General features: G+C 44.7%; 2 protein-coding genes across 8 annotated transcripts; one reads left to right on the forward strand and one right to left on the reverse strand.

The window, feature by feature from the left end:
* The first annotated feature begins 240 nt into the window (after positions 1-240).
* Positions 241-8,207, forward strand: LOC139536945 (kinesin-like protein KIF20A). Of its 7 annotated transcripts, none has more exons than XM_071337698.1 (17): positions 241-324; positions 1,136-1,320; positions 1,926-2,051; positions 2,137-2,256; positions 2,378-2,516; positions 2,651-2,826; positions 2,946-3,045; positions 3,254-3,469; positions 3,602-3,788; positions 3,883-4,026; positions 4,880-5,048; positions 5,783-5,932; positions 6,037-6,279; positions 6,399-6,606; positions 6,721-6,812; positions 6,914-7,051; positions 7,348-8,207. In XM_071337698.1, the coding sequence occupies exons 1-17, from the start codon at positions 312-314 to the stop codon at positions 7,351-7,353; spliced, it is 2,412 nt and encodes an 803-aa protein (XP_071193799.1). In that variant the 5' UTR covers positions 241-311; the 3' UTR covers positions 7,354-8,207. The 7 variants fall into 7 exon arrangements, with proteins under 7 accessions (XP_071193799.1, XP_071193796.1, XP_071193798.1 ...); XM_071337695.1 differs by having other exon boundaries at positions 242-324; positions 7,475-8,207; XM_071337697.1 differs by having other exon boundaries at positions 248-324; positions 1,147-1,320; positions 7,475-8,207.
* LOC139536946 (cell division cycle protein 23 homolog) lies at positions 7,906-14,882 on the reverse strand. The gene is made up of 16 exons (XM_071337703.1): positions 14,735-14,882; positions 13,812-13,884; positions 13,520-13,657; positions 13,328-13,370; positions 13,118-13,223; positions 12,862-12,994; positions 12,539-12,716; positions 12,313-12,410; positions 12,143-12,224; positions 11,799-11,952; positions 11,577-11,696; positions 11,366-11,441; positions 11,185-11,246; positions 10,835-10,913; positions 8,900-9,019; positions 7,906-8,770 (listed from the first exon to the last, which is right to left on the reverse strand). The coding sequence occupies exons 1-16, from the start codon at positions 14,839-14,841 to the stop codon at positions 8,618-8,620; spliced, it is 1,722 nt and encodes a 573-aa protein (XP_071193804.1). The 5' UTR covers positions 14,842-14,882; the 3' UTR covers positions 7,906-8,617.
* Positions 14,883-24,160: the final 9,278 nt, after the last annotated feature.

Genomic DNA, 24,160 nt, shown 5'->3' on the forward strand with positions numbered 1-24,160 from the left:
CAATGGCATTTTCCTAGATAACAGACAGTATTAGAACATTTGTATATATAAGATAACCCACAAATAACAAAAACATTCAAATGATAAAAGAAACACTTTCTAAATTCGCATTCTTTAGTCATTTTAGTTGACCAATAGAATACTATGTCTGTAGCCACGAACTTCGTATTGGTCAGCATTTGTGTAACCTTTTTCCTGTGATTGGTTGTGCACATGAAGCGCGATGTTTGAATTGGTTGAATCAGTAGTCGCGTTGGGGGAAGTGGCTGTGCGCGAAGGCTAACAAGGGGACATTTGCCAGGTGGAGTTTCATGGCTAGATCGAGTAAGTTGTTTCGGTTTCAAAAGTTCGATTTTTGGCATTTACGAGGATAACTTACAGACGCCGCTCTTCCCCTTGACTGACGAGGTAAATAATTCAGCATTGACTTGATAAAGAAGCCTGAAGGGAAGGACCTTAGCTTTGCTAACATACGTTAACAGTAACTGTCTACGGTAGCAACTACTAGGAGATCTTGTTTTTGCTAATCCGCTAGCTAGACATGAAGAAAAAAAAGAATCTTCAACACATAGCTAATTAGTTTTATTATTATTAAGAAACGATGAACTACCTGCCGTTAACTATTAAAATGTTAGCTAGCTAAACAAACCAGTTAGTCTGCTTGCGTGTGACGTTACCTGCCAATAACAGACAGCCAATGGATTGCTTTATGTGGGTTCAAAAATCTTGGCTGCGTTTTCAGCTCTGCGGCAACAGTCCTGTGGCTACTTTTATGTCTAAAAGTAATAATGCCGTCGTTCCATTTTGGATTGAGGCATAAAAATAACGTTAACTGGCTCTACACAACAGATGAGGTGGGACTTAGTTGGACATTAAACCACTTTTGAGAGAGGAAAACAAACGGGGATAACAACCCTCTAGAATAAACACCAGTCTGTTCTTTTGCAGACCTGCAAACTTGACTTTTGGCCCTCAATTTATGTAAGGTCCCCTTCTAACAGATTGCCTTGTGTGTGTGTGTGTGTATATATGAAAGTGGACCCTTTGCACCAACTAACTAAGTAAACCTGGAAAACATGTTGATGTAGATTTCACTTACCCGTGACAGCTCTGTGATCCCAGAATCTTAATTCAGTCATCCAACAGGTTGTTATGGCATTATCTATGGCGTCTCCGTGTGGAGTCCTGTCTAACGAGGAAGATGGCATGGCTGTGTTTGAATCCACGGCAGCTGACATCGGAGGCCGACTGAACGGGGTCACTCTGCCTGAGCTTTCCATCATCTCCCCGGGGCTAGAACATCGGCCATCCATCAGAGAGGTGAAAGGCCTTAACTCTGAAGTAATAACACTGCGCTCAAAAGATATCCACGGTTCCTTTATTACAGGCCTACTGGTACATCAGCGAAAGTAACATGACATTGTGATGACTTCCTGTTTCCGGTGACCGCTTTTATCAATGACTCTTCTGCTACAGTTGATACAGCTGTTTATCAGTCAGTGAAGTTGGAGACTATTTGTGAGCGTTTGAGTTTTCCCAGACTGTGTCCCTTTTCTTTGCAAAGGGCTTTAGGGTAGACGCTGGACAGTTATTTATTGGGCGTGATGCCCTCCAACAACTTGTCACACAGCAACGAGAGACCATTTGGTCAAACCATTTGCTTAGTGACCATTTTCTCAGAAATGCTCAGAGCCATTCTGACCTATCAATCCTGTCTGTCTTTTTTTTTTCTTCTTGTCATTTATTAATTCGCATTTTGCACCTCGAACACCGCTTTCCATTGATACTTTCTAAGTGTGTAGCTGATTTACACAAAAGGGGATCGGGGATAGGCCTATAAGTATGAAAATGTTCAACGATACATACAACTCCATTGCTCATCACAGAAATACAGTACTGTCGCACATATCTGTCCGATTATTTAGAAAACGTTGGTGAAGCCTGGAGTGGCCAGAAAAGGCAACGGTGACGAGGGGAGCACTGACAGAGTGAGGGTGTTTCTGCGTATCCGCCCTCTGACCGAGGGAGAGAAGGAAAGAGGAGAGGAACAGGTACGATCTGCACTTAATCATTGCGTCTCGCTCATTATGACATTCCCCGCGTCAAGGCGTGTCATTTTCCTCCCTCTCATTTCAGGGCTGTGTGTGTGTGCAAGACGAAGAGAGCCTGATGCTCAAAGCCCCCAAAGACTCCCAGAACATGAAGTGTGCAGAGAGGGGTGTCGCCCAGAGCGTGCACAAATTCAGCTACTCACGGGTAACAGATTCCCGTTCGTAAACAACCTGCGAGACGAAAGACTTTACTATGACGCACATAATACGTTGTAACATACACGTTCGCGATGCTCACTGGCGTCTTTTCATATGTACCTCTGCAGATCTTTGGCCCGGAGACCACACAACAGGATTTCTACGAGAGCACAATGAAGGAGATGGTGAGAGACGTGCTTCGTGGAGAGAGCCGTCTCCTCTACACATACGGCGTCACCAACTCTGGCAAGACCTACACCGTTCAGGGTGAGATTGGATTGTTGATGTAACCACAGAAAGGCAAACGTTTCTACTGCAGTGTGGTTATCTGTTTGGTAAGTATATTACCATATTAACAGTGGAGATCTCACCGAGCGCTGACGTGACCTTTCCCCCTGTAGGAGTGGGTCGAGAGGCAGGCCTCCTTCCCAGAGCCCTGGTGTCTGTGTTCAGGAAGCTGCAGGGCCGCCTCTACGGGGCCGTGGACCTCAAGCCTGTCCTCTACCAGGAGGTACGCCAGCTGAACGCCAGTGAGGTCCGGGCTGAGGAGAGCCGCAGAGACTCTCTGCTAAAAGAGGTGAGGGAGACTGGGAGAACGGGTCAGGAAGTGAAGTGTGGAAGTATTTTACGGCCAGGTTGCTGTAAGTCACGTTGTGACACGTGCATTACCCCCCCCCCCCCCCCCCTCTATCACAGGAGGGTGGCATGACTTCTCGGATGCGTGACGGCACCAGTACCTGGGACAGCGGCATCGGTGGACTCTCCATAACCAGCCACATCGCCACCCAGCTAGAAGGTAATGTTCTGAATGTAACATTGCTCGGGTCTCTGACGCCCAGTGGGCCCTAAAGCAGAGTCTAGAGTTAGGCATATGTACACAGCTTTACAAAGCTGCTTATTATTATTATAATATAGGCATTGGAAATATGTAGTGTTTTCCTTTTTGTATAATCCTGGTGGTTGCCTATCCACTGCTCAACATGCCCTTGTCTCGCTCCCGGCAGACTCAGACAACAGTGTGTTTCTGGAGCCCGACAGCCTGTCCCACAGTGGAGGGGAGGACCTGGAGGAGGGAGTGCAGTTCTCTGTGTGGGTGGCCTTCTATGAGATCTACAACGAATTCCTGTACGACCTGCTGGATGCTCCGCCCTCCCTGCAGCCCAAGAAGAGGGCCACTCTGCGGCTGAGTGACGACAAGCAGGGGAACCCTTACGTGAAAGGTAACACACACACTTATATTCACAAAGAGAATGGTTTCTAAACGTGATTATATTATGCAGATCATCTTGGAGAGCTTTTTGTTGTAGTTTGTTCACATTACTGACAGTTTTGCTGCTGTTTGTGTTGTGCAGACCTCACCTGGGTGCAGGTCCGCAGTGCAGAGGAGGCTTGGAGAGTGCTCAGGGCTGGCCGGAGGAACCAGAGCTTTGCCAGCACTCACCTCAACCACAACTCCAGCCGCAGCCACAGCATCTTCTCCACCCGGATCCTGCACGTCCACCCAGAGGCTGACCAGGGCCAGGCCACACTCGTCAGCGAGTACGTCCCATCCACGCTTCTCATTCTCCGGCCCACTGTCTTATCCTGAGTATCCGTGGCCTGGCATTTAGTAATAGTGATTCTGTCCCACTAGGCTGTCTGTCTGCGACCTGGCTGGCTCAGAGCGTTGTAAAGACCAGCGCAATGGGGAGCGGATGAAGGAGGCCAACAATATCAACACCTCCCTCCACACCCTGGGCCGCTGTATCGCTGCTCTGAGGCACAACCAGAACAACAAGTAGGCTACACACTCTATTCCAGAACAACAGGAATTCATCAAATACATCAATCAAATGAAATTTAGAAAGCCTTTTTTACATCAGCAGATGTCACTAAGTGCTTGTACAGAAACCCAGCCTAAAACCCCAAACGGCAAGCAATGCAGATGTAGAAGCACGGTGGCTAGGAAAAACTCCCTAGAAAAGGCAGGAACCTAGGAAGAAACCCAGAGAGGAACCAGGCTCTGAGGAGTGGCCAGTCCTCTTCTGGCTGTGCCGGGTGGAGATTATAACAGTGCATGGCCATTAAGGCCAGGTTGTTCTCCAAGATGTTCAAACGTTCATAGATGACCAGCAGGATCAAATAATAATCACAGTGGTTGTAGAGGGTGCAACAGGTCAGTACATCAGGAGTAAATGTCACTTGGCTTTTTATAGCCGGGCATTCAGATGTCGAAACAACAGCAGGTGCGGTAGAGAGTTGGTTGAAAACAGCAGGTCTGGGACAAGGTAGCACGTCTGGTGAACCGGTCAGGGTTCCATAGCCGCAGGCAGAACAGTTGAAACTGGAGCAGCAGCACGACCAAGTCGGCTCGGAACAGCAAGGAGTCATCAGGCCAGGTCGTCCTGAGGCATGACCCTAGGGCCCGACAGCCCCCTGGAGAGAATTAGATTAGAGGGAGCATATTTGCATTCACACAGGACAAGAAAGGAGAATTACACCAGATATAACAGACTGAGCCTAGCCCCCCGGCACATCGACTGTTGCTTCATAGATACTGGAGGCTGAGACGGAGGGGGGGGGGGGGGGGGGGGGTATAAAATGTGCTGTCCAGATGGTCTCTTGATGAACCCATTCTCCTGTCCCTACAGGTCGCGACCCCCTCAGGTGGTGCCGTTCAGGGACTGTAAACTGACCCGAGTGCTCCAGGGCTTCTTCTGCGGCCGCGGGCGCTCCAGTATGGTGGTCAACATCAACCCCTGTGCTTCCACCTACGACGAGACCCTCCAGGCCCTCAAGTTCTCTGCCATCGCCACACAGGTACAAACCCATCTCACCATGCCTTACTTTGCAGTTACACAGCCCTGGCATCAGAGAGAGCCGGCCAGTGGGTGTAGTTGTGACGTTTGCCGGGGTCGTGTTTAATGCAGGATTTTGCGTTTTTCGCGCAGAAAAGGGAAGGTAAAACGGCAAAAAAAATATCTTGCTGTGTTTTTGTAAACGCAGATCTAAAATGCTTCTTATTGTAAATTCGGCTCGGCTTCAGTCGGGTCGGCTCCAAATCATGAATGGAAAAGGACTGAGTTTTGTGCTTCAGTTGCGCCTCCTCTTGGATAAAAATATCTTTGTTCTTGTATCACCAGACAGCGCTCTGACTGATGTATAGGCTACTTTTCTCCGGTACCTCCCTCCAGTGTAGTTTTTCTACAGTAGCAAGTTAAAATGCAAGATTAACTTCAATCAAACATTTTGAAATGTAGCCGGCTAAATTCTTACTCTGATAAGCATTAGAAATGATGGCCATGCATGTTTTTTGCAAAAAAAAGTACCCTGCATTTTCATTTTAATCTAATTTACTTGTGTGGCTGCTAGTCAAATAGCGTTGCACTTCTTTCATCTGATGAAAACGATTTCCTGCCAAATGTGTTGCACTAATGTATTTTGTTTGAAGGAAAAACTATAGGTGCGCTGTTTTGAAGATCTGCGTTTTGAAAGTGACGATTTCTGAAAGCTAATGCGGCCCCTGCGTCGGTGTGGTCTGTCTCCTCTCTCAGCTGGTCCATGGGCCGCCCACTAAGACCCGGGTGGCCTACATCCTGTCCCTGCTGCGGGAGCCCCAGCCTCACTCCAATGACATCACTCTGATGGAAGACGACGAGGACAGTGATGGTGAAGAGGGGGACATCACCATGTTCGATTCAGATGTATGTCGTCCCCCCCCCGTGAAGAAATGATCAACCGGTTTGCATGTGGAGACCTGTAAGCTCAACCAGTGTGCATGACTGAGTCACGTCTGTGCTGTGTTCAGGCTCTGCTGCGGGCCATCGAGGTGCTGAAGAGGGAGGTGCAGCGGCAGCGGGAGGAGAAGGAGGTGCTGGAGGCCAACATCAGGGAGCAGGTGTTCTCTGAGATGATGGAGGTGATCTCTGGTATGGAGAAGGACTTCAGCCAGACCCTAGAGACAGAGAGGGCTCTGTTGGAGGAGAGGTTTGAGGGCAAGATCAACAACCTTCAGAAAAGTCTCAAGAGATACTACAACCAGGAAATCGAGGTGAGAGGGATAGGACAGTCTTTCGGTGATGAGTTATCAGCTACTTCGGTTGGTTTTAAAATGGTGACGTTCTCATGCTACGGAAGGTTGATTATTTCCCACATTCCCACCCATCCTAGGAGCGTGATGAACAGATAGTGGCTCTGAATGCTGCCTTGGAGAAGGGAGGGGTAGCCCTAGCAGAGCCAGCCCCCCTTCCCCTCTTCCCACCCATGGCCCTGGGAGGAGTCTCGGAGGGGCCCGCCCCCCGTCGCTCCCAGCGCCTGGCCTCCACAACCACAGGAGAGCTGAGCAGAGTGCGGGCTGAGCTGCTGGAGAAAAAACAAGGTTAGAAGAAAGGGAGGGACAGGATGATGAGTGGGAACAAGAGGGAAGTCTAAACTGTTGACGTGTTGATTGGAGCTGGGTCTTTCTAACTAGTATTCTCTTTTTGTCTCCCAGAGCTGAGGTGTTTCCAGGGGCAGCGCACACCACCAGAGCCCTCAGACGCCCTGACCAACACTGCCAACCGCAAGCTGGTGGAGGGCCAAAAGGTCAGTACCCAGAGGCCTAGTCTTCTCTCACACATTCTGTATGAAACACTATAACCGGGTATGGTTACTGGGGTTGGAACATGTTTGTGCCTCTCCTGCAGAACCTGCGTCAGTTGCGTCTGGACCTGCAGAAGCTGGGTTTGAACCTGCAGTCTGGCGAGAGGGCATGCTGCCGCAACACAGACGGGGAGAGGCTGCGCCATGCGCTCGCAGCTGCAGACGGCACACTGGCCAAACAGGTACACGTCTATTCTAGCATAGAATTCTCCCTCGAGCCAGGGTTGGACTTTGTTGAGGTAGGGAACTAGGGTTGGGCGGGGCTGCTGCTAGTTTGTGTGTCTTTGCATCGGACGTTTCTGTTACTCTGAAAAGTAACTTATTTATTCAGGTGGGAGTCAGCATTAGTTTCCCCTACCATTTCTATGATTTCCCACAGTGTGAAGAGATGTTTCAATCTGTAGACACTGCCCTAGACCAATACCTTTTCATTGTTTCTCCCCATCTTCTTCTTTCCTCTTACTCAACCCACTGTCAGGTTTAACACTAAACTAAAAAAGACTTAACACAACTGCACCAGGTGGCGTTTCTCCTTCCACTCACCCGCCCCGCCATCCTCTCTAACCCTGTCCACTCCTGTCCGTCTCCTCCTGTCCCTCCCTCAGGACCAGACCTTGGTGGAGCTGCAGAACGGCCTGCTGCTGGTCAAGGCTGACCTGAGGAGGAAGGCAGAGTGCCTGGCCCAGATGCAGATGCCCCCCTCTACCTCTGCTACGCCCGGCTCCTGTAAGAAGAGGGGCTGTGGGGCAGCAGCAGGCAACACTGAGAACCATCCCCCAGAGAAAAGACCCTTCTTCCTCTCCTTTTTCCCACAACGCACCCCGTCACGAAACAAACAGGGACGCCGTGAGGATCAAACCACACGCCACTCACGGATTCTGCACTCCCACCTGACTCCTTCCTCTAGTCCCTGCCCCTCTGGCAGGTACAGGGTCACAAAGTGTTAACTTGAGAGCTGAAAATCAGGAGTCTGTATTTATATTCTTATTCCATTATGCAAACCAAATTGTAAATGTGTACTGTTTACTTGTAATGGCACGTTTCAAATATGTCACTTTATTTTATACCAAATGTTACTGTAAATACACGAAGATGTCTTCCTATAGAATGTGTTTTTGTAGAGCAATGCTTCAACTCTTGTGGGCCCCTAGACAGTAAAAAAAGAAAATTGTAATCCTGAACTAGCACACCTGATTCAAGTGTCTTAATGATTGGTTGACAAGTGGAAGCAGGTGTGCTAACCGCAGAATAGTTAATATACATGGAACAGCTGGGGGTCCCCGAGGAGAGGTCTTCAAATATCTTGTTTGATTATTAAACACTTATGATCTGAATAAATGAGTAATGTTTGTCAATGCAGGATAACTTGAGATTCTAGTTGTATGACTGTTAATCTCATTTTGTCCATTTTTAAAATGTCTTAAAGATGAACTGTATTATATCCCCAACAAAATAATTAGTTGACTGATGCAGTATTATTAACTAGATTGTTCCTCAATCTTGGAAAGAAATGAATTTATTCTCCATGCCATTTCCACTTCAGACCGTTCATCTCATATTCAAAAGTGGCAACTCCTGCACCTCACTACGTAAACTTACACAGATAATATTTACATTCATTTAGAGACAAAAAGGGGTAGTCATTTCCAAACAATCTCTATGACAATCCACAGATGAGGTTGTCCCATTTATGGAGTCAAAGTGAAGCAGGGCTTTTTGCTAGCCAGTGGGGTAGAGAAGGTATCGTGTCAGGGGGTGAAGGAGGACAAGTCGAGGGGGGACACCCTCCTGATGGGAGTGTTGTTGGAGGAGAGCGGTCCAAACAGGTCTGTGGTTGAGGACTCCGTCTGGTCTCTGACCTGGGAGAGCTGTCGGAGCAGAGCCTTGCCTTCCTCACGAGCCTGGTGGAAGAACGCACCGTACCTCAGACAAGACTGACACATTACCTATACAGGACAAGCAGTATGCGTGTATCTAAATCAAAAATGAACACTACCGGTTCAATGTGAGGTTGTACAGGGAGCACTTACGTCGTTGTAGTCACAGCAGCGTTGTGCACAGAGTGACGCCTCGTCATAGAGCTTGTTTTTGAAGTAGTACTGGCCCAGGTAACGCAGGGCCGTGCTCACCTCCGCATGCTCCAGCTGCTCCTGTTGGCACAAACTTCTTTCACACCAACTCCAACTGTGCAAACACAGGGGGGGGGGGGGGCCTTGCCATAGAGACTGACTCGATGGTCAAAACATACCTATATACAGTCAGGTCCACAATTATTGGCACCCTTGATAAAGATGAGCAAACCATGATTGATTTTACACTAATACAATTGCTCAGAAAGATTTTATTAAAACAAGTAATCTCTACAAGATAGGGTGGCACTTGTTAAAGTCAATGGCATCATGAACTCTACCAAGTATCAGGACATTTTAGACAAAAACTTGGTTGCCTCTGCCAGGAGGCTGACACTTGTCCGGAAGTGGAACTTCCAGCAAGACAACACCAAGCACTACTCAAAACCTACATTTTGCAATGGCCATCTCAGTCTCCGGACTTGAACCCCTGCGGTTTGAATTGAAGAGGGCAGTCCATAACATCAGATGAAGGATATCAAGGATCTGGAAAGATTCTGTATGGAGGAATAATCCAAGATCCCTCCCAAAGTGTTCTCCAAATCTCAAAACATTTTAGAAAAAGGAAATCCCCAAAAATATTCCTTACACAAGAACATTTAAACTGGTGACTATCCGGGAGAACAAAGAAAAAAAGATGCACTCAGTTGCAGCGTAAATTTGACAGATTTATTGACGGGACATGTAAACAAAAGTCGGCTTACGTTTCGGCATGAAATCGCCTTCATCAGAGCTTTAAGTAGGAAGCACCTAGAGTACATACCCTCGCAGGGGACTGTCCCACTCATGTCAATAGTAGCAACTGCACAGGTTATTCAAGCAAGAGTATGACCATCATTCAAGATTCCTACACATACATTCCACTTGAATAGCAAAAAAAGACAGAAATAAACAAAGTAATTACAAAAAAGATGAGAGAGCTGTTCAGACAGACACTTTGGCGCGACACAATCTAAGCAGTCGATCCAAAGTGCCCCTGAAACAACTTTCTCAATTCACCAGAATTTCAAAGTAGAGGCATGATTAGCATTAAGGTAATGCCACGCGATCAAATGGTCCATATTTTTGTGCGGATAGAGGTGGTCTTCAGCTATTGCTAATTTGTGCGCGTGTTTCGGCTGACCAATGTAAACAGGCCCACATGGGCATTTGAGCATGTATTGTACTACAACAGCCTGTCTTTACGTTTAAGCTGGGCTGCGTATACCTTCTTTCCATTTTAGAAAAAGGCGCAGTGTCGTTATCCTCGCAAAGAGAGTGTGCTATAGCAGGGATGGTAAACTCGAAAGGAAATCAAGTCTGGGTCTCAATTTACTGTTGTGAGTTGGCAAAGTAGAATATACTTGCTTTAAAACTGCAACATATTCTCTACAACCATGGCAAAAATGTGTAGAGCTTCACAAAATAAACTCCAAAACGTTATCTTTGCTGTCGAGAGGGGACCACTAAAATGTTTCGCTCGCAACGTGGATGTGGGTACACAGACCCACGAGCAACTGCAGCCCCTCATGAGTTCAGATTTTCTATGGCCCCCACCCCCATTAAAGTTGCCCATCCCTATACTGAAAACAGGGTGCCAATAATTTTGACCCCCCCCCATCTTTGAGATTTGTTTTGTTACTTGTTAAACAAAATCTCTTTCTATGAGCAATTGTATTACTATAAAAGTATATAATTTCAGGGGAAAAAACATTCATAAAATGTTGCTCAGTATTTGTATTTATTTCATACAGTCTTTTTTTCTCATCTTTATCAAGGGTGTCAACAATTATGGACCTGACTGTATATGTACACACACACACACACACACACAGAGAGGACAGTTAGGTTGCTCACCCCACAGGAGAAGATGTCTTGGATGTAGATGATATAACACTGGGCCGCGTCGTCAGATTCGTTAAGCTGCTCGTGAAGTCTGTCAACAAAAAAAACATGTTAGGGGATGTTAGGTCGGGATTCAACCCGATCAGCGGTAGATCCACGTTATAGTCCGCTTGACATTTAAAAAATCATATCTGATTGAGCCAACATCTGCAGCGTTCAAAGTGAACGCTGTCGCCGCAAACACAGAATCATTACCGTAAAAAAAAAAAAAGACCAAGCGCAACTGGATTGAATCCCGGCACCAAGTCTCAAAAACACATCATTAAGCGGGTACACACAAGTACTCGCTAAGATCTCCTTACTTTGCCAGCTTCAGTAGGGCCATCCTCTCCACGTCCCCCACAGAGTACGCCCTCCAGTAACACTGGCCAAAAAGGAAGAATAGAACTTAAATGACAACTTACAGGAGTGACAAAAATATGACATTGAAATATACAGGAAAAGGAAAACTAGTGACGGGAATACAATGGTGCTGTTGCTAACCTTCTTGGCCTCGACGTGCTGTGAGAGTTTCTCGTAGCTCTCTCCCAGAGCAACCAGCATACGAGAGTCATTGGGCCTGAGGAGGGCCACAGTGACACGTCATTCACACTACAGTATGTGACCGTTTGGTAATACACTTAACTACACGATAAGAAGCACCAACAAGAAAAACCCTCTCCCTTGTTTTTGTTTTTTTTACACAAATGCACACCTGAGCTGGTGGGCCTTTCGATAGTAGTACAGGCAGTAGAAGGGCATCTTGAGGATCTCATAAGTCTGTCCCAGGCCATACCAGGCACGGTAGTCTCGCTTGTTCACTTCTATAGCGTGCCTGAACAAAGAAAACATACACAGAACTATTAAAAAAAACAAGAGTATCAACTCCCCCGGGACCCATAGGATGAGCCATGCCATAGTGGAGTGTCAGTCTGACCTGTAGGCCTGGATGGCAGCGGAGGTGTTCTTCATCTCCATATACTCGTGGCCCATCAGAGTCCAGGCCCCCAGGCAGCGAGGGTTCAGCTTCAGAGCCCTCTGGAAGTACAGTGCTGCCTTTTCGTGCTGCGACCGCAGGCTGTAGTAGTTCCCTACACACAGGACAGACAGCACTTGAGAGCTGGTCAGAGACAACACTTCTTAAGACTGTTGGAAGGTCTAGTTTCAGTCTCATTGTGTGGTCTGGGTTTTGCACTGAACGTAGTAAGAGTTTTGATATGGGTTTATGTCTGGAGTTGAGGTGTGGCTTTCGGGTCCGCTGTGTGGTGGCGGGACCCTTACCGATGACACAGCAGGTCTCTACCCTATACTTGTCTATCTCCACCAGGTTGTGGGCCAGGTAGCTGAGCTCTGGCTTCATGCTCTGTGGAAACAACAGACACAGGTCAATAACGACGGAGAGACTTCCAGATGGAGACAGGCATTACTGTGGCGCAGCAGTGGGGTCTCACCCTGACATAGAGCAGGTTGGAGAATGTGTCCATGTTCTCAATGCGAAAGGGATCCTGCTTCCGCAACTCATTGAACAGAGCCAGAGCCTGGTCAATATCTAAATCACAAAGAAAAGCACAGACTGGAAAATGGATAAAATACTTCAGACCTGGTTGAGAAGGCTAATAATATATTTTTTCATATTGCTCATTTAAATTGATACAGCAAAGCATGAAATAAACCCACCTCTGATGTTGTGGTAGGCCACAGCGATCTGTGACATGATATACGTGCTCTTGGAGAAACCTGCCTCTATCAGGCTCTGGTATTTCTGCAGCGCCTCTTTGATCATCTGCAGCTCTGTGTACATGTGGGCCATGAAGAAGTCTCTGATCCAACAGTCTGGCAGAGACAGGGACTTCAGCTGACGAAATGGAGAGGAGACACAAGTATATCAGTGGAATATGCCATAGAAGCTCATGGACATGTTTTGTAGTCTAGTAGATCTGGGAACTATTGTAGTGGGTACAAAAGAGAATCTGTTTAAGTTGTGAGTATGTGTGCATTACCATTTCAATGTTGGTGATGAGGTTACAGAGCTCCAACCATGCTCCCCAGTGTAGAGGTAAGGCATGGGTCGCCTCCACAAACACATCCACCGCCTCCTTCAGCAGATCCAGCTTCCGCAGCACCACCCCATACCTGTAAACACAAACACGCGCAAAGACATTACAGCTTTAAGAGGTTAAAGACTGACTAGACATGTGTGTCAGGCATGTTCAAGTCCACTGAGTGGGTGTGTGTGATATTGTGGGAGGGGCTTACAGGTACAGAGCGAATCCGTCCAGCTCTCCAGCACTGTGTTTCTTACTCAGCTCCACCCTCAGCTCCCGCAGAGCCTCGTTCCGCACCTGACCTTTTTCCAGAGGCCCTGCCGTCAATCACAGACCAAAACAAATAGAACCAATCAAGACATTGAACTCTGTCTAGAGACAAAGTTTTGATTGAGGCAGCAGAGAAAGCTTAGCTCCTCACCCAGGCTGTCCACTGTCTCATCATCTTTTTTCTTTTCCCCAGACTGGAAAACAAAGGAAAAATAAGAGCCTGACACAGGATGGCCATCGTGGAGGAGTTGCAAGGATTCAGGCAAAAATCTCTATTCTCATTTTTTTTTTAAAGTAGATTTCTAGAGGCGATGTTACTGTGAATGCTGAAACCTCATCTCACCAGATAGCGGGAGTACATGTACAGGAAGTATGCTTTCTGGCTGCAGCAGCCCCGAAGGAAGTAGGCAGCTCGGTCATACTCTTTCAGGTCAAAGTAGGACTTGGCCAGGCCGAGAGCATCCAGGTCCTGAGCATCCTCCTACAACCAGGAAGCCAGACAGAGTAAAGAGAGACAGTAACAAACATTCAAATGATCTCCAATTCAATGGCGATCAATTCAAAAGTGATCAGCAGCTTGTTCATGCATTTGTGAGGACAATATTATCGTGAACTAGCCATTACTGGACACAAACCTCAGTAAAAAATGTGGGTGGGGGTAGTTCATTCTTGGGCAGGGGGTCCAGGGCAAATGCCAACTCTGATGCCCTGAAATAATGTCACACAAACATCGGTGATATCACTGACGTGGTTAATTCTGTGTGTTATCTACTTCAATGTGACCCCTGTATTCAGAAAATATGAAGGCTTCATGTCTGACTCTGAACAAAATAGATTCGACTAAACTTGCAAGCTATCATTAGCTAGCTCGTCAGCCAAAAGGATCCGACTATTTCCCCTTCTCTTTTTTTTTGTCGGAATGGTGCTATGCCGGAATGTGGACAGACAGAGCCCGGAGTGGTATATGGCTGCGAAAACGTAACTCAATCCAGGGATGGAATGTCGTTATACTCATAATCATCCCGAAATTATTAAAAGTTAATTGAGAAGACTGAAATACTGTTCGTTTTTAATTAAATTGCCGTTTTCACCAGCATGCTAGGGTAGCTAATGCTAGAGCAGCCCATTGGATTCTATGAGAATGCAACGCGTAGTGTTGGGAGTGAGTAGCTACCAGAAGAAGTGTTGTTAAATCCACTGGGTTGCTTAGCATTAACTAGCCTAATATGCTTACGAAAACGGCGATTTAATTCAAATCTACCAGCATTTCAATAACGTTATTCTCGATTCACCTTTCATCATTTGAAGATTATTAGGAGTACAACAACACATTCCTTCCCTGGATTGAGGTACGTTTTCACAGCCATATAATTTACAGCTCTGGCTGTCCACATTCAGACAGCACCGTTCCGATGAATTAAGACAAGACAAGCTATAAATTAACGAAAATGTTGGATCTTTTTGGCTAGCTGGCTAACAACTGTGAGATCACCAAATCTAGCTATTCTATACTGAAAGGAACAGTGATCATAATTACATCAAGAAGAGCGCTACTTACCATTTCACGCTATGTACAAGTCCTCTTTCTTTACAAAGCGATATTACAGATATCAGTTGTTTTTTTATTTGAACTAAATCACCAAACTCACTACACAAGGCCGCCATTTTTCATACCATGATTGGTACGTCATGAAAACACAAATTGTGATTGGACAGCGTTCTTGACCAATCACATTTTAGCTCTAGCTTTTCTGCTTATTATCTGAAGTGATTCATTACATCGTTTTTATTTTTAACAATTTAAAACAGTTTTCGAAATCTGTGGAAGTATTTTAAGAATAGGCTACCTAAATAATAAGATGTAAATAAATCAACTACAATGCAGTTCAGAATTTATCCAGGGGGTGGGAGCATATACCACAGAACACAGTTAACTTTACAGAATGCTGCTTTGAAAGACAGCTAGACTGTGTCTAGCTGTCGTGTGATAAAATGAGAGAAAGCAAGCAATCACAAAATCCCAATTCCCCCTCTAATACTTACTGTCCTCAATTCAAGGTACAATCAATTTGCCCGTACCTGGCACATTGATTGGCTTTTGCATTGAGGACAGTGAGCTTCAAATCCAATCAAGGTCAATTTTTGGTGCGTTCAGTTTGATTCAACGTTTGCTACGTTGCGTGACGATTTCAACGACACGTTTCCCCAAAACGGTGCGCACAGTTCTTCCACAACCATTGAGGTCCGTTTACTCCTGTTTGATGGGTTTGGTAAGATGTGGCCTCATCAATATGGGTGTGACCTTTTGAAATTGCAAAACTCGTGCAGCACACAAGTCCCTCTGGGCCACCATAATCACAGCATTCATCAACTGGTCGTTCAGTACAGTACCGTTTCCGTTGAATGAAATGTTGAACACACCGTTTTGTCTTACTGAATGCACCCCTGTTGTGTCTGCTCATGCTGTGCCCTCTGAACTTTACACATGAATTGGCCCTTCACAAACATGGCTGACAGGTTGAGAGCAAGATCATAATGCATTTTAGGTTTAAACATGGCGCAAAACATCTTTCCCTTTGTTGCTTTCTGAACAGAATGTTGCTTCTCATGCGTCTCTGACATGTAGAATAAGGAATGTAAGCTCTATTTGTAACATTTATATCTGCAACCATAGCCGAGGGAAGTAGGGGCGCTGAAAAGAAGAAAAATATATATAATATATATTATTTAAAAAAATGTATGTTTTGACAAAAATAGTGCGCTGGGCCTTTACTAGTATTAGCGGACCAATATAGACCTCTGTAGCACAGGCAACAACGCCTCTCCACTTTGGCAAAAAAGGTAGTTGGTATCATTAAGAACAGAATCTTGCAGGTTTCAATAGTTGGAATTGTAAGAGCTGTTGCCCCTGTCCCTTTCTCTGTGACTGTCATTAGAATGGAATCCAGAAATAACAAAATCCTGTCCTCAAACATTTACATCAAAAGGTGCAAAGTTATGGGAAAAGTCACAAACATCCACATCAAATTAAATATTTTTCTTGATCAAATAACAAGGAAAACAACCACATTTTGTTGTGCATTATTCATTTACCATCCTTAAAAACCACTTAATGTAAATGTACATTACTGTATTGTACATAGGCTGGTCATCTAGGTTTGTACCTGTAGACTTTATCACCATGAAGAAAAACAATGACTAATACAGTAACTGAGTACATTGAGACATCAAGTGGTTTGTGATGATGTGATGTGATGATGTGGCTCAGTTGGTAGAGCATGGAGCTTGCAATGCTAGAGTTGGGGGATTGATTCCCACTGTGGACCAGTATGAAAATGTGTGCACTCACTCAGTAAGTTGTTCTGGATAAAAGTGTCTACTAAAAAGGAATGAATAGACCATTTCAGTTTTCACATAGAGATACGTTGCATTTCAAGAAACTGGAAAACGTATCAAGCATTTTTATATTCCACAAGTATTATCAGATTAACTGTTTTGTACAGATAATTATCAGACTCAATTTACAAATGCCGGTAAACACTCTAATACATTTAGTTAAATATTTTTCACAAAAGTAGTGCACTGGGCCTTTACTAGTCCTGTATTAGCGGACCTATATAGACCTCAGCGTGGGCAATTTATTTTCCCTGCATCCCCTAAGTCCACCTCCCCTCAGTTGCCTCTCTCTCTCTCTCTCTCTCTCTCTCTCTCTCTCTCTCTCTCTCTCTCTCTCTCTCTCTCTCTCTCTCTCTCTCTCTCTCTCTCTCTCTCTCTCTCTCTCTCTCTCTCTCTCTCTCTCTCTCTCTCTCTCTCTCTATTTCCCTATATCTCCTCCAGTGTAAAAGCCGCTTTAATAGACTGACAAGGTAATAAAGTATTGTCAGAGAGTTTACAAGTGCAACCACATGGCTCACTGAACAGGTTGAAAGATTCACAATAAGACAGGTTATACACCCGCTCCCCATCCTCCTCTTTCTTTCTTTCTCTATTTCTATCTCTATCTCTGCTTCTATCTCTCACACACACACACACACACACACACACACACACACACACACACACACACACACACACACACACACACACACACACACACACACACACACACACACACAGTCGTGCCCTGCAGGTAGAGCAGTGAACTGCGTGAGGAAGTTGCTCTGAGACTTTTGAGAATGCTGCGTAATTAAAAGGGACAATATCCCACTAGTGTGCCTGGCTCTATTTCTGTGCTCCACAGAGCACTACACCATGGGACCCAAAGCTGTGTACACAGAGATAGCCTCCCCTGCCACCTCCACCTCTCTCAGTCACACTCTCTTTCATTACACGTCCCTATTCTCTTTCACGTCAGATCAAATTTGTCTTCATCTAATGCAGCTCTGTATCCTCACCCCTTCTTCTCTTCTGGTTGTGTGTGTGGGCTGAGGGCACAAAGTATGCAGTATATTCCATGCCACCTCATCTCTGAGCGTTGTGAATGTCCGTCTAAGCCAGACCTCAGTACTTGGAGGCCAAGTGCAGGACTCTGTGATGAGGTTGTGATGATGCCGTCACATTGGATTGAGGACAGCAACCAGCAGCTTGGCCTCATTAGGGCAGCAGCCACCACCTGAGCCCCTGGCTGCACCACAGACACAGCCAGAGTCTGGCCAGCATACTGACTGCCTGAGTGCAGCCCAGAGATGGGTCCTACTGTACTTATGATCGTATTTTATATTCAGCATACAAAAAATGTGAACGACATACATTTAAGATATCAACTGAAACATGTCTTACTATACTACTCCCTAATCCCTAACACAACTCTAATCCTTACCCTAGCCCTAACCTTAACTCCTAACCCTAATTCTAACCCTCACCCTAATTCTAAACCTAAAACCTATGCCTAAAAATAGCCTTTTTTACAAGTGAGGAATGGCAAAATGTCCTAACTTCTCTGAATATTTGTTGGTTTACTATCATTGTGAGGACTTTTGGTATTCACAAGTACAGTAAAATGCGCACGCACGCACGCATACACACACACGGTGAGAGGTAGTGGACAGATCCTTTATAACAAGGTGCTGTATGATGTCTTCCAGAGAGGTGTCAGGCTGTGGATAATGATTGAGACAGAAGTCTAATGTCTGGGCATCGAGGCAGCCAGGGAGGGAAGGGGGCTGTATTTAGGGCATGTGATTAATATGCCCCCTGGGACAGTTGGGGGTGGAGTTGGAGGAGAAGTGTGTTTGAGTGCTAACCTGAGTTAACGGGGAAATCATAACGGCAAGCCTAACATGAGCATCTGATGGGGGTTAGCTATCGATGAAGTATGTCACTGACATTCCTGTAAATATGAAGAGCTGCATCTCATTCATACGCAATAGCTCAGTCAACACCCTGTTTGACCCCAAGGTTATTATTTATTGTAATGTGATACACTCCCTTGTTTTGGTCCCTTGTTGAGGACTGTGGGTTTTGGGTACGGAGTTAGGAAATGCTGCTCCCAGATGGACGTGCAGCTTAGAAGTTGTCTGGCGGTGAAAATAGGGAACCAAGGAATACATTCCTGGCTATACATCACATTAAATCAGTCAGCTCGTCACAATTTACGTGAAAGAAGGCCAACTTTTCCCCTCAGATTTGATTAAAACCCAGTCTTTGGTTATTTCATATTGTACGTAACTCACTGGGTCCTGTGTGTATGAGTGTGTGTAAGGCTAGCAGTGCGGACAGCCCACTTTAACTTAATTCCCCGACAGATGTAACTCATCGGGTGTACCGAGGAGTCCAAGGAGGCAAGCCGCACAGCGAGAGAAAGAGAGAGAGAGAGCGAGCGAGAGAAAGAGAGAGAGAGAGCGCGAGAGAGAACGCAGAGAGAGAGAGAGAGAGACACAGCAGAGCAGGGTGAGAGAGGAGTCATCATCCTTGAACTTCTGTCCCCCCGTCCTGCCGTTCTTTAGATCTGTTCCCTCCTCCATAATGTCAGCATAAACATAGATCTGGGGGGGGGGGGGCGAGAAGGAAATAAATTGAGGGGAGAGAGAGAAAAAGAGAGCGAGAAAGAGATTATTGGAAGGCTTGTCTGTATGTTCCACTGAAACAGGTGGAGGTTTGGCACACAATGCTCATGTTATCGAATCACAACGATTGTTGAATCATCCAGGACACTAAAGGCTGTGTAAACTTTCATAATGTATACTAATAGTTTTCCGGAGCAAATCAAGTCTTGGGATTTCTCCTCATTTACAGAACCCTGACCTAGCATTACCAAAATCCAGCAGAGCCGCTTATTCACAGCTCAGTAGAAAGAGTTACAGCCCGTACGGGAAAAAATACATTTAAAATACGGTGCATTCGGAATTATTCAGCCCCCTTTACTTTTTTCACATTTTGTTATGTTACAGCCTTATTTTAAAATTGATTAAAACAAAAAAAAATCCTCATCAATCTATACACAATATCGCATAATGACAAAGCAAAAACAGGTTTTTAGACATTTTTACACATTTATTAAAATATTACATTTACATAAGTATTCAGACCCTTTACTGAGTACTTTGTTAAAGAACCTTTGGCAGCGATTACATCCTCAACTCTTATTTGGTATGACAAGCTTGGCACACCTGTATTTGGGGAGTTTCTCCCATTCTTCTATGCAGATCCTCTCAAGCTCTGTCAGGTTGGATGGGGAGTGTTGCTGCACAGCTATTTTCAGGTCTCTCCAGAGATGTTAGATCGGGTTCAAGTCCGGGCTCTGGCTGGGCCCCTCAAGGACATTCAGAGACTTGTCCCGAAGCCACTCCTGTGTTGTCTAAGCTGTGTGCTTAGGGTCGTTGTCCTGTTGGAAGGTGAACCTGACCGCTCTGGAGCAGGTTTTCATCAAGGATCTCTCTGTACTTTTCTACGTTCATTTTTTTTTCATCTTTCCCTTGATCCTGACTAGTCTCTCAGTCCCTGCCGCAGATAAACATCCCCACAGCATGATGCTGCCACCACCATGCTTCACCGTAGGGATGGTGCCAGGTTTCCTCCAGACGTGACGCTTGGTATTCAGGCCAAAGAGTTCAGTCTTGCTTTCATCAGAACAGAGAATCTTGTTTTTCATGGTCTGAGAGTCCTTTACGTGCCTTTTACTGAGGAATGGCTTCCGTCTGGCCACTCTACAATAAAGGCCTGAGTGGTGGAGTGCTGCAGAAATGGTTGTCTTTCTGGAAGGTTCTCCATCTCCATAGAGGAAGTCTGGAGCTCTGTCAGTGACCATCAGGTTCTTGGTCACATCCTTGACCAAGGCCCTTCTCCACCGATTGCTCAGTCTGGCCCGGGCGGCCAGCTCTAGGAAGGGTCTTGGTGGTTCCAAACTTCTTCCATTTAGGAATGAGGCAGTGTGTTCTTGGGGACCTTCAATGCTGCAGAAATGTTTTAGTACCCTTCCACAGATATGTGCCTCGACACAATCCTGTCTCTGAGTTCTACCTACTATTAATTCGACCTCATGGCTTGGTTTTTGCTCTGACATCCACTGTCAACTGTGGGGCCTTATATAGACAGTGTGCCTTTCCAAATCATGTCTAATCAGTTGAATTTACCCCATGTCGACTCCAATCAAGTTGTAGAAACATCTCAAGAATGATCAATGGAAACAGGATGCACCTGCTCAATTTCGTGTCTCATAGCAAAGGGTCTGAATACTTATGTAAATAAGGTATTTCTGTTTTTCTTTTTAATAAATGTTTTAACATTTCTAAAAACCTGTTGTCGCTTTGTCATTATGGGGTATTGTGTGTAGACAGATGAGGGGAAAAAATCATGTAATACATTTTAGAATAAGGCTGCAATGTAACAAAATGTGGAAAAAATCAAGGGGTCTGAATACTTTCCGAATGCACTGTATATTTTTTGTTTAAAAAAATGTGGATGCATGTGAAATATAAAACATTTGCAAAATAATGTATTTAAAAACAATCGATTTAATAGATTTTAAATACATTCCAACATATATTACAGAATGTATTTAAAATGTAGATGTAAATATATGTATAATGCACATCAGAATATATGTTAAATGCATTGCAAAATGTATTTCAAAATACATTCAGACATATTTTATAATATATATAACATATATTCATCAATATATTTGGTACATATTTTTTAAATGTATTTGTAGTGAAGACATCAAAACTATGAAATAACACATACGGAATCATGTAGTAATCAAAAAAGTGTTAAACAAATCAAAATATATTTTATATTTGAGATTCTTCGAAGTAGCCACCCTTTGCCTTGATGACAGCTTTTCACACTCTTGGCATTCTCTCAACCAGCTTCACCTGGAATGCTTTTCCAACAGTCTTGAAGGAGTTCCCACGTATGCTTGTTGGCTGCTTTTTCTTCACTCTTCCAGGTCTGTACCCAAACAATTTGAACTTCTACTTTTAAAAATCCACCTCTCTAAAAACAATTATCTCACCGTTGCCGCCTGCTATAGACCACCCTCTGCCCCCAGCTGTGCTCTGGACACCATATGTGAACTGATTGCCCCCCATCTATCTTCAGAGCTCGTGCTGCTCATCCCGTCAGTATGCCTGGTTATTTTTTTCAAATGCCTTCCTCACCATCTTAAATAAGCATGCCCCATTCAAGAAATTTAGAACCAGGAACAGATGTAGCCCTTGGTTCTCTCCAGACCTGACTGCCCTTAACCAACACAAAAACATCCTATGGTGTTCTGCATTAGCATCGAACAGCCCCCGTGATATGCAACTTTTCAGGGAAGTTAGAAACCAATATACACAGGCAGTTAGAAAAGCCAAGGCTAGCTTTTTCAAGCAGAAATTTGCTTCCTGCAACACAAACTCAAAAAAGTTCTGGGACACTGTAAAGTCCATGGAGAATAAGAACACCTCCTCATAGCTTGCCCTGGCTTCCTATTTCGCAAACAAAGCATCCTTCACTCATGCTGCCAAACATACCCTCGTAAAACTGACCATCCTACCGATCCTCGACTTCGGGGATGTCATTTACAAAATAGCCTCCAATACCCTACTCAATAAATTGGATGCAGTCTATCACAGTGCCATCCGTTTTGTCACCAAAGCCCCATATTCTACCCACCACTGTGACCTGTACGCTCTCGTTGGCTGGCCCTCGCTTCATACTCGTCGCCAAACCCACTGGCTCCAGGTCATCTACAGACCCTGCTAGGTAAAGTCCCCCCTTATCTCAGCTCACTGGTCACCATAGCAGCACCCACCTGTAGCACGCGCTATCTCTCTGGTCACCCCCAAAACCAATTCCTCCTTTGGCCGCCACTCCTTCCAGTTCTCTGCTGCCAATGACTGGAACGAACTACAAAAATCTCTGAAACTGGAAACACTTATCTCCCTCACTAACTTTAAGCACCAGCTGTCAGAGCAGCTCACAGATTACTGCACCTGTACATAGCCCATCTATAATTTAGCCCAAACAACTACCTCTTCCCCTACTGTATTTATTTATTTATTTATTTTGCTCCTTTGCACCCCATTATTTAAATTTCTACTTTGCACATTCTTCCACTGCAAATCTACCATTCCAGTGTTTTACTTGCTACATTGTATTTACTTCGCCACCATGGCCTTTTTTTGCCTTTACCTCCCTTATCTCACCTCATTTGCTCACATTGTATATAGACTTATTTTTCTACTGTATTATTGACTGTATGTTTGTTTTACTCCATGTGTAACTCCGTGTTGTTGTATGTGTCGAACTGCTTTGCTTTATCTTGGCCAGGTCGCAATTGTAAATGAGAACTTGTTCTCAACTTGCCTACCCGGTTAAATAAAGGTGAAATACATTTTAAAAATTAAACTCTGCGGTCCAACTCATCCCAAACCATCTCAATTGGTTTGAGGTCAGGTGATTGTGGAGGCCAGGTCATTTGATGCAACACTCCATGACTATTATTCTACAATGTAGAAAATAGTACAAATTAAGAAAAACCCTTGAATGAGTAGGTGTGTCCAAACTTTTACTGGTACTGTATTTGTAAGAAATATTTTTTTTAAATAAAAATGTATGGCAAATATAAAACATGCTAAATCATATTGTAACAAAATAGTGACTGTCTTGACAATTCAACTTTAGTGGGCTCTTTGGTATGACATGCATTTATGTCAGTCTCACTAACATTTATGTCAGTCTGCACTAACAACAAGCTCACATTTTAAATACAAGAAAGCTAATGAGACCATTGGGAAAAACTGAGAGTTTTCTCAAATGTTTTTATTGTTTGGCTAAATAATTTAACAGTGTACCAGGGTACTTGCTACTGTGATTCCTGAAATGCAGAACCTGTTGATGGAGTATTTTTAATATACTTTTGTTACGTTGTTCGCTAGCTCAGGTGGTTAGCTAGCTCTCAGTTTCATTGACCACCAAACATCGCTAATGCTAGCTAAATAGCTAGCTACTTAATATATCTTGTTTTCTGAAAATGTATGTTAGTTAGCTAAATTAGCCAAACTCCTATTTGCTGTTGACATCAGGATATGATTTGAGAGCCCCTGTGTGCTCCAAAAGGTGTGGTAGCTTTGACTGCATGCTCACAGTGAATTCAGAGCCATTCAGTGGCTTAGCAAGTGTGATACTACAAACATAGCTCATTTTACCAGGTTCCTGTGAAGCAATTGTAATGACAGTCCACCACAAAATACTTTCCTGATTAGCAGAGTGTAGTCTGTGTTTAATTTCATTGTGTACCTCTATGGGTTTGGTGTCCCTAAACCGGGACGGTTGTTGCTAACGTGCGCTAATGTGACTAGAATGACATTGTAAGTAACAGCCAACTTTCCAGGACATAGGCATGTCTTATATGGGCAGAAAGCTGAAATTCTTCTTAATCTAACTGCAATGTCCAATTTACAGTAGCTGTTACAGTGAAAACATACCATGCTATTGTTTGAGGAGAGTGCACAACAACAAAACACTTTTATCACGGCAACTGGTTTGATACATTCAC

The sequence above is a fragment of the Salvelinus alpinus genome, chromosome 13, assembly GCF_045679555.1.
Source record: "Salvelinus alpinus chromosome 13, SLU_Salpinus.1, whole genome shotgun sequence".
Classification (NCBI taxonomy): Eukaryota; Metazoa; Chordata; class Actinopteri; order Salmoniformes; family Salmonidae; genus Salvelinus; species Salvelinus alpinus.